Source organism: Gigantopelta aegis, unplaced genomic scaffold, assembly GCF_016097555.1.
Source record: "Gigantopelta aegis isolate Gae_Host unplaced genomic scaffold, Gae_host_genome ctg1056_pilon_pilon, whole genome shotgun sequence".
NCBI lineage: Eukaryota > Metazoa > Mollusca > Gastropoda > Neomphalida > Peltospiridae > Gigantopelta > Gigantopelta aegis.
Genome location: NW_024532411.1, coordinates 145936 through 162337, shown reverse-complemented (window position 1 = coordinate 162337; position 16402 = coordinate 145936). Strand labels below are relative to the sequence as shown.

At 34.6% G+C, this 16402-nt stretch overlaps 1 protein-coding gene and 1 pseudogene across 1 annotated transcript; one reads left to right on the top strand and one right to left on the bottom strand.

Moving 5' to 3' along the window:
• Positions 1-11315: 11315 nt before the first annotated feature.
• Positions 11316-11663, bottom strand: LOC121390898 (RNA transcription, translation and transport factor protein-like). Its single transcript, XM_041522761.1, has one exon. It carries the CDS (start codon positions 11661-11663, stop codon positions 11316-11318), a length of 348 nt encoding a protein of 115 aa, XP_041378695.1.
• A 69-nt stretch (positions 11664-11732) lies between these two features.
• Positions 11733-14732, top strand: LOC121390897 (annotated as a pseudogene).
• Positions 14733-16402: the final 1670 nt, after the last annotated feature.

Below are 16402 nucleotides of genomic sequence, written 5' to 3'. Positions count from 1 at the left end.
ATGTCCGCTTGGATGACATTTCACAATTTTTCAGTACCCTTAAACATTGCTAAAAACAGAATTGACATGATGTACATGTACGATGGAAAGTTTTCTGGATTAGCCTTTGTACAATTGCGTAACAAGGATGAAGTAAAGGTAGCACTTTTAATGGACCGGAATCATATTGGTGATCGTTATATTGATGTCATGGAAGTCAGCGAACAGAAATTGGATCAAATCAGAAAGGCTGCTATGAGTGGCATAAGACGATTGGAATTACATCGAATGTGTAGTAGTGATGTGGGAGGACAACAAAATCAGGACAACGGAGGACATCGTAGTCGGGGTGGTGGGGGGTGGCAGTGGTGCCCGTCAACGGTCTCGGTCTCCACTCATGAGAAACCCACGTACTCGCTTTGCATATGTACTGGGTTTCCTCAGAATACCTTATATAAAGGTGTCCGGTCATTCTTTGATGGCTGTATCATAGGTGTTGGGTGTGTTCATTTGTTTCGTGGAGAAAACGATAAATTCCGTGGTGATGGTTACATTGAATTTGCTAGTTCGGAGGAACTAAAAAAAGCTTTGAAACGGAACGGAGATCGTTATCAAGGTAGTCATATGATAACAATAGAACCTTGTTCAGAGGAAGAAGTGTTGGACATGAAACCATACATGATGGAAAAGGCACGCCCATCACGTGGTAGAGGTGGAGGACCACCTCATTTTGAAGAAGGTTATGGTGATACAGAGATAGAGAGGATTATGGTGGATATCGGTATGAATCAGTTGGCAGTTACCGTGGCAACAATCGAAGCAGGGAAGGATCAAGTAGTCATGCTCGTTACGATAGTTTTTCTATGATAGGTGGACTGGTTATCGTGACGGTGAGAGGGAACATCCCCCCTAATGATCTGCCAAGACAAATGGTATATGAATCTCCTTATGTAGAAGGAACCCGAGGAACCAGACGTGGGAGTGACCTTAAAAGAGACTTTGAAGAAAGCTACACTACTGAGCGATATTCTTCTGCCCATCCTGGTCATAGTGGTATATCAGTTAGCAGTGGGCGAGAGAAGAAAACCGTACGAAATGCATGGATTACCTCCAACAGCTACCATTTCTGATATTGTGTCTTTTTTCAAGAACTATGGTGTTGAGTATGAGAGTGTCAGGGTCCAATGCTTTGATGATGGTACCCCTAATGGTAAAGCCTTTGTAACCTTCCCTTCTGAGCGCATAGCACATGCTGCTCTCCACGACATGAACCGACGTCTTCTTAAAAACAATTACATAGAACTTAGTCCTGTTTAACAACAAAACTTGGGAGTGTGTTGTAACAAGTCAATAATGTAATATGCTTATCTATTTTTGTTGTCTGAAGGTATTTCTCTCTCTCTCTCTCTCTCTCTCTTTCTCTCAAAAAAGAAAGGAATTTGGCATTGTTAGAATATGTGTGGTTTAAATCAATATAATTATGGTATATAAAAAACATAACTAAGTGACGGGGTTACCAATAATTATAATCTAGTTATTATTTTCAGAGTGGTAGTGGGTCTCATGGCTGTGAAGTGAGGGAGGGTTCTGAACCTGTTCTATGGATGGGGGTATTAGATGGCAATGGTTCATTTAGTACACCTCCTCTTTTACGTTGTTGAAGCCCATTTTGAAATAACTAGACAATTGTTTGAAGGATGGAACAAGTATAGATCATTTGTGGTTTATTTCTCTTACTTCAATTGCCTCAATCTTCGTTAATACTCTCCAAATGCTGATAAGCTACTGTAAACAATTCTAATGCCTTTGCATGGAAGACCATTTCAATATGAATATATTCTCCTAATATTTCCTATAATTAGAACACAACAGTGTTACAATAGTTATTATTATTAATAGTCAAAAACATTGGATTGATTTACTACCTTAAGGTCGTGGACCCGTTTCCTCTCAAACCCGTGCATGTAATCCTCTAATGATTTTGATGATTGTAATCGTTGTGAATTTGGCTTTCTGTAAAGTTGTTTCTAACTAAATTGAAAAGATGTGAAAATATGGCATTTTTTTGATAGACTGGGTTTAAAAGCAAGAATGTGATGACAAATACCTGTGTCTGAAGACATACTATTAAGGCATACAACATTATTAAAGTAGAGATATTATGTGTTAACAAGTTATTGTCAGAGGTGTGTAGTATGTATGTGTGGGATACAATTCGTTTCCTATTGGACGGCTCACGAATACGCATTCTGTCTAGATTTCTCTGCTGGTTAACAACTTTAACTCTGTCTGTGTGGCACGCTCTCAATTCTTCCTATAAAATAGACCAAGAATATGTTCTCATTAGTAAGCTTAAAAGTGGGGTAGGTACGTAGGGTGCGTATACTATTGTCTCTCTTTACCTTAGCTTTTCGACAGACATTATCGTATTCCATAATGGCTTTACAACTTTAGCTTCAAGTCTATCCAACTATATGTGATAACAATTACATGTATCTATGTACGCGGTGTGTACTTCTGTTTGTCTGTAGTCCTCTAAACCCCCAAAGCAATCTGATAGTCCATCTAGAGCTGTCTTGAGTGACCCTGTCTCACCAGCTGACATATCCTAAAGAGAATCTTTGTCAATGAAGGTACAAGTGGGTGTCCAAGCTTATTAAACTTTGTGTAGGAAATTGTCATGATTGGTGTATAAATTATTAGAAAACTCTAGAACTAACTTGAATCAGTTTTTGCTAACTTATCTCCTTTGTCTCTCATGAGAGCAGTTTTTTCTAGCTACACCTCCCATACACATTGACAGTCCCGAGAAGTTTCTTTCAACATGACTAATTCTGTCTTCGTGGTATTTCTCCTCAGCAACGTACCTTCAAGTAAAAGTAAACGACACGAAGGACATCTTTTTACTTACTCTACTTTAAGTTCTTCTGCAGACGGCTCTGTTTGACTTGCCATAATCGGTTTTGTTTGTTTATTTATTATTTTGAATCCTCAAGTAATTAAAGGGTTAAAAAAAGGCTCTCTAATTTTAACCCTTTATTTACTTAGCCCTGCAAAACTATGGCAGCTCCTCAATTACATATACATGCATCAGGAGATGAAGTGCAGACGAAAGTTTGCGACATGATAGCTGAAATTGCTAAAAAGTCTGTTGAAGATCATGGATTCTTTTCTGTGGGCTTTCAGGGGGTAGTGTTTCAAAGTATGTCTCTCAAGGATTCCGAACTCGTGGAGATGTTTGATTGGCATAATTGGCGGGTTTTCTTTTGTGATGAGCGACATGTACCGTTCAGTAGTGAAGACAGTACATATGCATTCTTTAAACAAGAGCTGTTTGATCATATCTCATTACCAGCTGAGAATGTATTTGCTATTGATCCTTTGTTGGATGTGAGTGGAGCAGCTGAAGACTACATCCTAAAAATCAAACAAGTCCATCCCACAGACTCATTCCCCATCATTTGATTTATTGATACTGGGAATGGGACCAGATGGACATACTTGCTCTTTATTTCCTGGTCATCCTGGTCTCCAGGAAACGGAGAAAAGCTGGTCATACCCATTACAGACAGTCCAAAACCACCTTCATCACGTATAACATTGACAATCCCTGTACTAAACCAAGCAAGAAATATTTTTGTGGTTGCAACAGGGTCTAGTAAAGTAGATGCTGTCAAAGGGTGCTTGGAACCCTCAGAAGGACAAGACCCTCTGCCAGCAGGTCTTGTTAGACCAGTCAAGGGAGAACTACACTGGTTTATGGATACTGGAGCTGCTGCAAAACTTAATAATAAATAACTGACCACGCCCTTATAATATGTAGTGCATATGATCGATGGATCATTAAACAAGTTTAATAGTTTTAAAATTTCAATTTTTAAAACATGTTTAGTAATATTAATCAATACAGCTGCTGTTGTGTTGATATTATTTTTGATTTTTCAAGTACTCTATAAATAGAGGTAGGTTAGTTTGTACTGTATCAACAAGGACACCATATTTTTCCAGGTGCTGTTGTTCTTTCTGTACCTATAAATAAAAGAACAAACACATACACATCTCCAGATACATATGTGTAACTACAGATAATTAATTGTGAGTCTAAACTAATTACAGTTACAGAAAAGACAGTTACTTTGTCTATTAAACACAACTTGACATATATATTTAACCCTTTAAATTTCCATATAAAGGGTTAAATATGTAACTAGCATCTTATCATGTGGTATCATTAGTTGTGTGTTACTCACTTGTGTCCTTAGGATTTTGTTTGGTAGTTTGTAAAAGAGTTAACAGATCAATTGTTATTAGTTCAGGAGGACAATTATCATCACCAAGAATGTCAAACATGGCATCTAGAGCAAGACAACAAACAATTAGAGAAGTGTCTTTTGCTACTGTGTTCTTTAAACATGAAATGATAGGCTGCAGGGAGAGAGAGAGAGAGAGAGAGAGATACTAATGGTAACTTGTAGTCATCCAAATACCTCTAATAATATAAATCGTTCTGGTTGAGTGGTTATTAAACTTGTCTTTCCAATTGCTCCAATAACAGCCGCAACACAAGCTCTTAATGTAGGAGAGCTGGTATTGTCTTTTAGTTGGAAAAAAAAAATGGCAAGCTGTTCACCAGTTGCCAGCTGGATAAACAACACACATACTACATGTAAATTGAATATAACAATATATTACACAGTTTCTTAATACTACTGTTACTTGTATTATTTAGACTTACAATAATGTTAGCTTCTTGACATTTTCTAGACAGAGTCACAATTGTATTGAGACAAGCTTCCATCATATCACAACTGTCTTCATTTATATCTTCAAGAGATTACAACATAATACATACTTCCTTCATTACCAACCTTCTTGACTAAGTGATGCTATCTGACACAGTGTTGACCAAAGAGCAGCCACACCCTCCTCTCCCCAGCACTCTAGTGGTAAAACAGTTACTATATTCATAGTTGCTATAACAGCTCGTTCTTGTATGCAGGAATTCTAGAGATATTGTAATTTTGTCTTCAAACAGTTGGCAGCCTTACTTTTTATAAAGGTTTAAACCTACATTACCAACTGTTAATATATTATAGTCATTTTGGTTGAACTGGCACCATCTCAAGATCTACCATATAGAGAAGGAAAGAGAGTAGACAGAGTATAAATGCTTAACATACCTTTATGTGAAGTTGTATTTCAGTTATGACTGATACAACAGTTGCTATGATTTGGTGAGAGTCTTCTACAGCCATAATATCTTCCTCTTCTAATCCAGTCCGCCTCTCATCACAATCCTTGTCTGATAAAGATAATGTACATAAAATGCATATTGAGGGTACATCCTACCATCATCCCCCTTCTCCTCCTTATAACACAAATTGGCAACTAATTCTAGGCAGTTTGTATACTTTGAAGGAAGGCTTCACCTTGATCTAAAATCTGAGCCATTTTATCAAATGAACTATAAAATTGACAAGCATACTGCAGCATTAGAAGATGTGAGTCAGGAGAATCAAGTCTCAAAGATTCCATTAAAGAGTCAAAGTTTATATCAATAATGTCTACCAAGACAGTGGCCATTTGTTGAGTAAGTTGAGATTGGAGACCAAAGTCAGTGATCTCTGACAAAAGATTCAGTATAATACCTATACAAGAGAGAGAGAGAGAGAGAGAGAATAAATTCACCAAAACTAATGCTGTTTCTTAGCAACAATATAGATAGCACTAAAAATTATCTGCTCCACCTGCAACAGATACTCTGGCTAAGATATGATATTGGTCTTCTACAGAAAGACTCAAGAAACTTGTAAGAGTTGTGACAGTTCTCGGGTAAAGATTGAAGTAGGACTTGACAACACCTTTTATCTTCAGTTAACGTAATCATACATTGAGCTATATAAATGAAGAATATTCAATATTGGTATTTTGAATATTATTTTCAGTAGTAGCTCTAAGTATTACCTGCAAGAGCTCTGTGTTTAGTTGGAAATACAAAACTAGTGATATATTGCATTAAACAGGAGAAGGAATTCTTGGTTGAAAGATAACTTCCATTAATTTAGGACTGTCATTAGCCTCACTGGAAAGTACAAAGAATAAAAAAGTAACTTGTTAAAGAATGACATTCCTTCTCACCTGATAGTTATTAGTAAGTACAAACATTGTTCTGTGGTACTGAATAAGTTTTTCAGATGTGAGATCTTCTGAAGGTTGAAGAGTACCAGAAGAGAACTGTACAGCCAATTCATGAGACTGTACAGGGATAAGAAAATAATTAATTGTCATATGATTATTGCTCATGATAATGGATCATATTGAAGACTGTTTATTCATCTACTTCAAATACTTGCATACAAAAATACACCACCACAATTTGGGATATAGGCCAAAACAAACATACAATTTATCAGCACATCAAAACATAAAACATGGTGTCATATGCAAAGAAGTAACTATTGGTTGCTATAGTAACCTGTTTCAAAGCAGCTGCTATACGTTCAAGTGTATTACTGGTAACTATTTGCTCAATGACATCATCCCCAAAACTTAGACTTAGATTTCTGAAATGAAATAGCATTAAAAATTAAGACACAATAAATGGTATTATCATTATAGCTAACCTAAGAACTCCAAAGGCAGCTTCTCTGATAATCCAGAGAGGATCGTTTACAATTAAACTAGATAGATTTTCAAGGAGTCCATTAGATAACAGTTGTTGTAGGGGAAATTCCTCCAGTGCGTCCTCCCGGATGACTATGTTTGCCAGTGAATGACACGCCACTGTCGTTCAGCAGGATTCTCACATTTCAACTAGTAAAAAAGAGTAGAATTTAAATAATAACAATAATTGGTCAACAATGTTTCATGTGGCATGTGTGGGACGAGTCAAAAATGAAAAGCTCCACCCACCTAGTCTTACCAATTACAGTATTACAATCTATCACAAAAACACATCAGGCATTGCCTATAGCTCTGATAGAAAGTCTATACTTTACTGCATATAGTTAATTTTAAGAGGTGGATTAATATGCAATAAAGTATGGAGAGTTTCTGCTGGACTTATATATATAGGAACTGCCAATTATAAAAGTGTCTACTATTAATTTAATACATTCATTAATTGATCATACTTTTTCCAACATAGAATTGCAGTGATGACGTTTTGTTGACATTGGTACTGTGCTATCATTTGGGTCAGTTCTAGAGAATTGAGAACGTCGTCGTTTTCTAGAAGCCTTTCGGTTCCTTCTGTGTTTTCCCATCACTACCACGTGGTTACAACTAACTAGAAGGTTGGCTATAGTTAGAATTAATTTTATTATTATTATTAATATTTCCATGATTCTTGGTTTAATATTAAGATTGTTTGTTAGTTAAACGTCTCTCTACATCTTGTGATAGTGCTCTTAATGTTTCCCTCAGACACAAAGAACTCTCCATTGTCTAATAGCATCTCTTCTCCACGTGGTGAATTGTGTATATCAGTTTCTAAATACAACTGGTTTGATATCAACCATCTTTACATGTCTCAATTGTCCATTAACTGAAGGCGTGCTCTTACAGATAACAATTTGATTTCTCTTTTTCAGACCAAGGGCTTCTAGTGTTCTTCTTGTCCACCATGGCCTGCCAATAGGACTACGTCGAAGAGTGACTGCAAAAAAGTTTGGGAAACAGCCTCAGATGCCATGAGGGTAGGGGGTATACGGAGTAACAATTGATTTGTTTGTCCGTTGCATTTCTGTACAAATTTCAGAATGTTTCCGTATACTTCCGTAAACATATTAGCGCTTTATTAGAGACGTCATAATTAATTTGAAAAACTTGGGATACACTCTAATGTCATTCCTAAAATATTCGGCACTCAGAGGATAGAACGTCACCACCCCCCTGTTTCAGGAAGACACGAAAGTCGTTGGGCCTACTCACATCAAAGTTTGTGGAGTTATTACAATCATCTGAAGGTGGCATCCTTGATTTAAAGAAGGTGACTAAAATGGACGCCCCATGTTAATAAGGGGATTGATAGTGACTTGACCATTCAGTTACTGTGAATATAAAATATTTACAATTAATTTAATACCTTTTTTATTATTATGGCTGTTGATCTCCTTGAAGTCAAACAGAAAAGAAGAATATATGATATTACTAACGTTCTTGAAGGAATTGGCCTAATTGAAAAAGAATCCAAGAACAGTATAAAATGGAAGTAAGTCGTTATAGTAATTAGTTGTATATATAAAGGAGTAGGATTCCTTGTTTTTGTGGGCGGTGCCTGGCCACCAATACCATACCCTTTTGAAACTGAGTCAACAAAGAATGTGGACACTTGTGTCTATCACATCAAAATTATGTAATGTTTCTGATAAAAAGCTTAACTCTTAGTAAGATTGTGACAAATAGAGTTTGTTCTACTAACTTGTACGTGTTTGATCAGATTCTCTATTTAATGCTCTTTTAATTCATACAGAGGTGCCACTGACTTTGGCGATACTTTAGACATGCAGATGGAAGTAGAACGTTTAAAAGAGAAGAGAGACAAGTTGGCTAGTTGTGAACATGATCTTGATCACAGTGTACTAAAATAAGACAGTGTTTACATAACATTGTAGATGATCCTGGAAACAATAAATATCCTATAACTATAATGCATAAAGAACGAGTGTCTTTTTTAAGTTTAAAGGATCTATGATTTATTTCCTTAACAATCTTTTCACTTTAGCATTTGTTAGTTATGAAGACATCAGAATATACCTTCCTTTAAGAGTAAGTTGCTATAAAATGGATGGATTTCGATATTTTTTTTCTTATTAATAGAGAAAACAGTTGCTGGCTATTCAAAGCTCCAGCTGACAACCGAATATCTGTAGATAATCCTGATATGGTAGGTTTAAAGGATGGATCAAGTATTTCTGAATAACGTAATATTATACTCACTATTAGGGTATCAGTGGCCTTTGTTGTCTTCATTTAAGAAGTCTGTCTGGTCCCATTAAGTACTTGTAATAGGAGGGGAAGAAGAAAAGACGGAAGATCAAACAAAACTTGGCAAAAAGAGAACAACATTCTGAAACTTCACCTTCCAAAATCCCTCGAATTACCCACTCTGAGTCATCTGAAACTTCATCTCATACCAATTCTACTGAGTTACCAATAATAAACATCATCTGTTCCAACTGATCCCTCTCTCAACAAGTCACTTACAGCCAACAATACAGTAGCAAAAGAACCTGTTGAAATCCCTACCCTCAATACCTGGAGTATTACTATTACCTACGGCATCATCTGAGAAAGACAATGACGTGATGGATGTCATCATCTAATGAATACCAAATAAAGAAGTTATCCAAGAACTTATACAATCGCACAGTAAGATCTATTATTTTTGTGATATATAGCAGGATATTGTATTCTATTTAAACAAACAATGCATTGTTTTTACAGAACTAGTGGAGAAAGAGTTTTTCTTTTTTTAGGTAATGCTCCAGTGTTATGTCTTTCTCCGGCTCCCACGGACAATGATTTTTTTGTTTCATTTAGAACGAGAGAGAAGGCATTCTTGATCTGTACGATGTCCATCAATCTTCTACAGTTACTGCTTCTTCATCCTCTTGAATAAAATTATTTTTCATTCTTTTTTCAAATGTCTTTTTTTGATTCTACAAATTTTACTCAATTTTGTCATTTTCTTTCATTTTCACATCACGTTTTTTCGGTTTTATAGTAATTATGTAACCACGCCCATTTCCATCATGGCTATGAAGGCGAGAAGAAGAAAGACCAGATTACACATATCAGCTCCTAAACCAGCCGACAAAGAGCAGGATCATGGCGTTCACATGGACTGGGTATGTTACTTACATTTTTTAGCGATACAAATGCGATCTATTATATCTATCTAGTGCAATAGTGTGAAATCATTAGAATCTGTTATGCCTCTTCAAGCGATTTTTTAAACAAGTTACCGTTTGTAAGTCTTAAAAAAGAGACTACTAAAGACAAGGTTACGATGGTAGAGAGTGTAAAGTGGTGGCAATGATCAGAGTCAGCTATCAGAAAGGGAAATAATGAAGAAAAAGGGATCGACGGAAATTAAGACATGATCATTGGATGCAGAGTGAGAATTTTTAATACTTTATAGAGCAGTATAAATGTTCTCTTACTCACAGAAATAGAGGCTTGTCGTATGGTTAGAGAAGCAGAAAAAGCAGCAGAGAAAAGGAAAAAAAAATGTTATAGTTGGTGACTTGAATCCATTACTGTTAGCTCTGAATGAAATTGAAAGGAGTACTATGGAAGAGCAGTCAATGGATAAACAGTTAAGTCAAATAAGTTGCTACTAATAGAACTATGACATTGCTGTTCGCTAATAGTAGACTAGCTATACTAGGTTGCTGTGAATGTTTGATAGTTCTATTTTTTCAATGTTATTCTACTTTTTACTAGTTTAAAAAGAAAAAGGAAAAAGAATCAACCTAAACCTTTATATCACTTCAAAACGTACAATGTGAGTATATTGTATCCTCTCTTAATACCAAGATATTTCAGATATGGTGAAACAAAACATTTCAAGGAGGTATTAGTTCATCCAGCGTTTCAAGCTGATCCACTAGGAGCTATTACTGAACACATTAGAAATGTCACAGCCTTAAACATAGTGGTAATTGTCCATTATAAGAATTATTCTTTAAATTTTAAAATGTTGTTTTTGTCTCATACCTTCAGCAAACAAATTACACTATTGATCTAATAATGTGAATATATATAATTCGAACATTAATAATAATTTATAATTAAAATATTTTATTATTAAAATTTTCATGTATAAGATGAAATAGAATTACTATTAACAATCATGTTCTTATTATAAAAAAGTAAATATCTATTAACGCCCCACTTGTCCTAAGGCTTGATCAGTCCTTTGGATCAGCAGTAAGAGCTTGAACAGCAACAATGAGCTCATTAATTTTTGTCTGTAGTTCTCTAAGTTCTTTAATATGTAATAATCTTAAAACCTTTGCAGCTTCAGCAAGGGACTGGATCATCCAACTCAAAACCACATTCTTTTGGAGTAACAATAAAATGTTTGATGTTTTTTCAATGTCTACTTTTGCTGCCGAGTCTTCAGCAAGAGTTTCAATGCTTCTTCATTGAGTTTCTCTTCAATAACCAATCTACAAGCAGACAAAATAACAGCTGGATCAGGATGCTTAGTAACCTGGAGAATTCTAGCTAATGCTTCAACACCTTTTTTAAATATTGATCAAAAGGATCAATATTTAAAGAAGCAGTACCGGTCACTGGTAGTGATTAGTTTTGAGCCCCGCCCACTTTCAGTCCTCGTTGAAGTTCTGGATACTATCAACCTTCTCACTGTATTCATATCTTAAAGCTATACTTAAAAGCCAGTCAATAGTTGCATATAAAGATTGGACAGGATCGTATGGACATTGCAAAGCAGCGGTATAATTCTTAAATGCCGTCATCCAGTTGTCTCCAGTGTCATTGCGTAACGGTCCCCTATCTTCAATCTTGTAATGTCTTATTTTCAAATCCTCTAGCCAAATTACAAGAGTTTTTAGATCGTTAGGGTTGTCAATGTCAATATTTGCAGATGAGTGGTAGTCTAAAGCTTGAAGCTTGCGTTGAAAAGGGTTGGAGTTAAGCGCAGGTTGACTCATTTTGATAACTGACACGTGTAATTTTAATTGAGGGTGGAGACTGGGTGGAGCTAGAGTTCTCTTGGGATCATGCCTTATGCTAATAACCCTCTTATAAAAGTCAGGAAATTACTGAGGAAAATGTGAAATTTATAGTAGAGAGAACTGATCTCAGGTAGGTGTGTTTAGATTGTTTTATTAACATCTCTTTGTCCAGTATGGCTAATGCTATGAGACGTATCTTCATATCTGAAGTGCCTACTCTTGGTGAGACTTAACACGTTATTAATTTCATAATGATATTGTTCTGTATATGAAGTAATGGTATTTTAATTGAGACATGATTTCTATTTGATCAGCAATTGATTGGATTCATCTCATCAATAATTCAACAGTATTACATGATGAATTTATTGCACATCGAATTGGTTAGTGGGGTCCATCCACACATCCATCAATCCCTTCAACTATCCGTCCATTCATCTATTCGATAATTAATTCATTCATCCATTTATTGATTTTTATTCATCTATCTATCCGTCAACATAGGATTAATTCCATTAACTAGTGATGAAGCTGTTGATACAATGCAATATTCTAGAGTAATTAATTGATAATACTAATAATCTAATTTAGCTCTTTATTTAGGATTGTACTTGTATGATTTCTGTCCAAATTGTGCAGTAGAATACACTCTAGATGTAAAATGTACTGATGACTCAACAAGATCAGTCACGACAAGAGATTTAAACTCTTCAAATCAACAAGTTGTACCGGTAAAAATATTTCTAAATGTATCTCAGCTCCTATTTTACTCTCTCTCTCTTTCTCTCATCTCTCTTCCACAATATGAAGGTGACATCATCAAATAGGGAAAGCGAGTCTTCAGATTATGGTTTAGTTGATGGTATGCTGTCAATTTTTAACTCTTTTATTATTCCAACCTCTTTCAATATCTGTAGATATTTTGATAGTCAAACTCCGAAAGGGACAAGTAAGAAAAAAAAACTTATTTTTTATTTATTTTTAATTTGTAGGAATTAAAAACTGAAAGCATATGCTACTAAAGTACATATTGGTAATGATCATTGGTATATTTTAGTTCTCTCTAGGGATTTGGTAAAGAGCATGCTAAATGGAGTCCAACAGCGGGCGTGGCCTTTGAATATGATCCTGATAATGCATTAAGACACACTACATATCCTAAACCAGAGGAGTGGTTAGTCTTTATATGTTAGTTTACAGTAAAATATATAGTTGTAATATCTTATATTTATAGTTATAGTGTATGAGTTATAGTGTATGGAGAGTAATAGATTCTGAGTATTCATTATTGTCTGTATTATAGATATTAATTAAATGAATTATAAATATACGGTCTTTTTAAATTTTGTAATTTTTTTATTATTATTATAGGCCTAAAAGTGAATACACTGAATTAGAAGATGAATGTAAGTTACATGATGTAATTGTGATGTAATGTATTGTCTCTTGTAGCTCAACCTCAAGCTCCTTTTTGACTATAAAAGCAAACCAAATAAATTTTTCTTCAATGTTGAGGTATTTGAGGTGTTAGTAACAATAGTGAGTCTCTCTCCTCTCTCTCTCTTTCTAGAGTACTGGTGCTCTACGACCTGAGACTATTGTTCTATCATGATTAAATGTTCTCAAACAAAAAACTCAGTGACTTACAAATACAACTGCAACATGAAAAACTGCTCAAGAGGCATTGGCCATTTAAATTAATTGACCACACCTTCAATAATAATAATAATTATTATTAATCAATAATTATTGAATATCAAAAATTTTATTTTATTGCGGGAAATTTAAACTGTCTTCTCTAATTCCTTTCTAATAATTATTTCTAAAGGAATATGCATTGTTTGGGAAGGCTGAAGAAAGAGCTGCAAAGTGCTTTCAACTGATCCTCCACACGGTATTACATGTTGGCCTAGCAACGATAAACTGAACCAATGGAAGTCAGACTAGTGGGTGCTGTTGATACACCGTATGAAGGAGGTGTCTTTAAACTAGAGATACTTGTACCAGAAAGGTAAAGGTGATTATATAATATAAAGTTTTAAATCATCTTTAATTGCTGGTAGGTATCCATTTGAGCCTCCTAAAGTCCACTTTTGACTCAAATTTATCATCCTAATATTGACGATAAAGGTAGAATTTGTCTCGATGTTTTAAAAATGCCCCCTCAAGGGTCCTGGAAACCAGCTCACAACCTCTCAACAGGTTAATACTAAAACTTCACTAGTCTCATTCCCAGACCTATAGGTATGTAGCCCTGGGTATGAGACTATATCAATGAAATATAGAGCTAGATGACAATCAGGATCACTTTTCTATTTTTCACATACACCCACACACAGTATTAACATCGATACAACTGTTATTAGCTGAAGCTAATCCTGATGATGGATTAATGGCAGACATATCTCATGAATATAAATACAATAGACCAAAATTCCTTGAAAATGCTAAACAGTGGGTAAAAAGATACGCTAAAAGAAGATGTTATTACAATTGGTACAAAACGGAGCTCTCAAGCTAATACTGAGGACATAGTAGGAGAAAAGAACAGTAAAATAAGAAAGACTGATATTTGTGATTACAGTACCGTATTAAAATGTACTCTATATAATAATATAACTTGTAGTTATGTAGGAAAATTAATAATTACACCATAAAATAGTTTATTAACCATTAAATATAATCAGGGGTTGATGGGTGTGACCATTTGTATGGAGGAAGATAAAACAATTCAGGTTTGTATAAAGTGTAGGTTCTCGTGATGCTATGATGTAATTTTTATTATAATGTTCAGTTAGAAGAACTAGAATCTCTTGAAGCAATTTATGGTAGTGACTTTAATCTTTTAAATGATTCAACTTGTATAATCAACATTCAACCAAGTGTCGCTGAATATGGGGCTATGGAAATTAAAGTTGGTATTGTTATATACATTAGTGAGTGCTGTATCATGTACAGGTAATACTGCCTGCAGACTATCCAAGTTGTTCACCACCTGTATTTGAAATAAGGTAGTGTTTTTTTGTGTCTGTTGCAGTGAAATGATGACAATTGTACATAGGAGATCAGAGTTAAGTGACAAAGAAAAGCAAGAAATTGCTATTCATGTGAATGAACTGTTCAAGTAAGTTGATAAATCCTCTCATTATTTTATTTATTATTGTTACATTTAAAATTATACTGGTAACAAATTTTTAGTGAATAAATTATTATTGTAAAAACTAGTACATCAAAAATAATTACTATCATTGTTGTTTTTTAGTATTGGTGACGTTGTTATTTATCAATCTGTTGAATGGATTAGAGAGTATATTACCAACAGAGCAAAGAAATGTATGTTAAAGAATTTAGTTATCACTAGCGACTAAAGAAACAATTGTTAATACAGTGTCGGAGACAACATTAGAATTAAGTGATGTAGAAGAACCAGAAGTGATGAATATCATTAAAGAGGATTTAATTGATTTAACTATACAATCTCCTAGTAAATTATCGAAATATATATCAACTTATTTTAAAATTTTTGTGTAGATGATAGTCAGAAATTGATACAGACTTCACTCCTGTAGATGTGGTTTACTCTCCAAATATCATACATGGAGAATCTCTCGTGGATAGGAAGAGCACATTTCAAGCACATGCAACGGAAGTACATTCATCTCAGGAGGTGGTATTGGATGATGTCTGTCTACATTGTGAAAGCTGTTTTATATACAGGTTAAACAAGTAATGAGTATCTTGAAGGAGAATCGTAAAATTGCCATGGCAACTCATAATATCTTGGCATACAGGTGAATGAATGGAAAATATTAAATGATTTTTTAATGTAGTTAAAGATTTATTTGATGAGAATAAAGGAGGTGTGTTAGTACAGGATTGTGAAGATGATGGAGAAAATGCAGCTGGGTGGACGGTTGCTACATTTGTTACAGGTAGAATAGATGGATAGACAGATAGATGGAGGAATGGATGATAAATAGATGCATAGATAGATTTATGGATGAATCAATTAAATATCATTTTAAAGGTAATGGATGTTTGCAATGTACTAGTGGTTGTCTCAAGATGGTAAGAGACACTGTGTCAGTTTGTGCTCTTCTTTTTACACACTGTTTTAAGGTATGGAGGAGTTCACCTAGGACCTGATCGATTTAAGCATATTAAACAATGTCGCACGAACTCTATTGCAAACTACTGGCATGGGAATTAAGGTTTATGGATCAATCATCTTGTGGTGAAAGTAGTGTATCATTATAATATTTTCCTTTAATTTTTTTTAGGTTTGTTAGTGTAAACAAGCAAAACAACTAAAGACAGAAATAAAGGAAAATTAAAGAAACATAAATCATAATAAAAATAATTTTGTTCTATCATTAATAATTATCTCAACACTTACATAATTTGTGAAACAAGTCGTTTAAATTAGCCCGCACAAATTTAATAGATTCACGTGTGTTTTGCAGAAAGAAGTATTATTTGAAGACAACATGTTTTCTTCTTGTTTTCAGAGAGGTAGTTATATTCCACTCGATGAAGATAAAAGTTTGGAGTTTAAAATGCATACTAATCTCTCTGTTGAGGAGCTACCAGAGTGGCTGAAAGTGACAAGACACAACAGATCAAGGAGAGCTGTTTCTAGGTATATTATAATATATGTGATATTTCTATGCATTTACTATTTCTAGAAATATCAATGGTTTTCTAAACACTGGTCA

Coding starts and splice junctions, on each gene's coding strand:
- LOC121390898 (XM_041522761.1), bottom strand. CDS start 11,663: ATGAGTCAACCTGCGCTTAACTCCAACCCTTTTCAACGCAAGCTTCAA.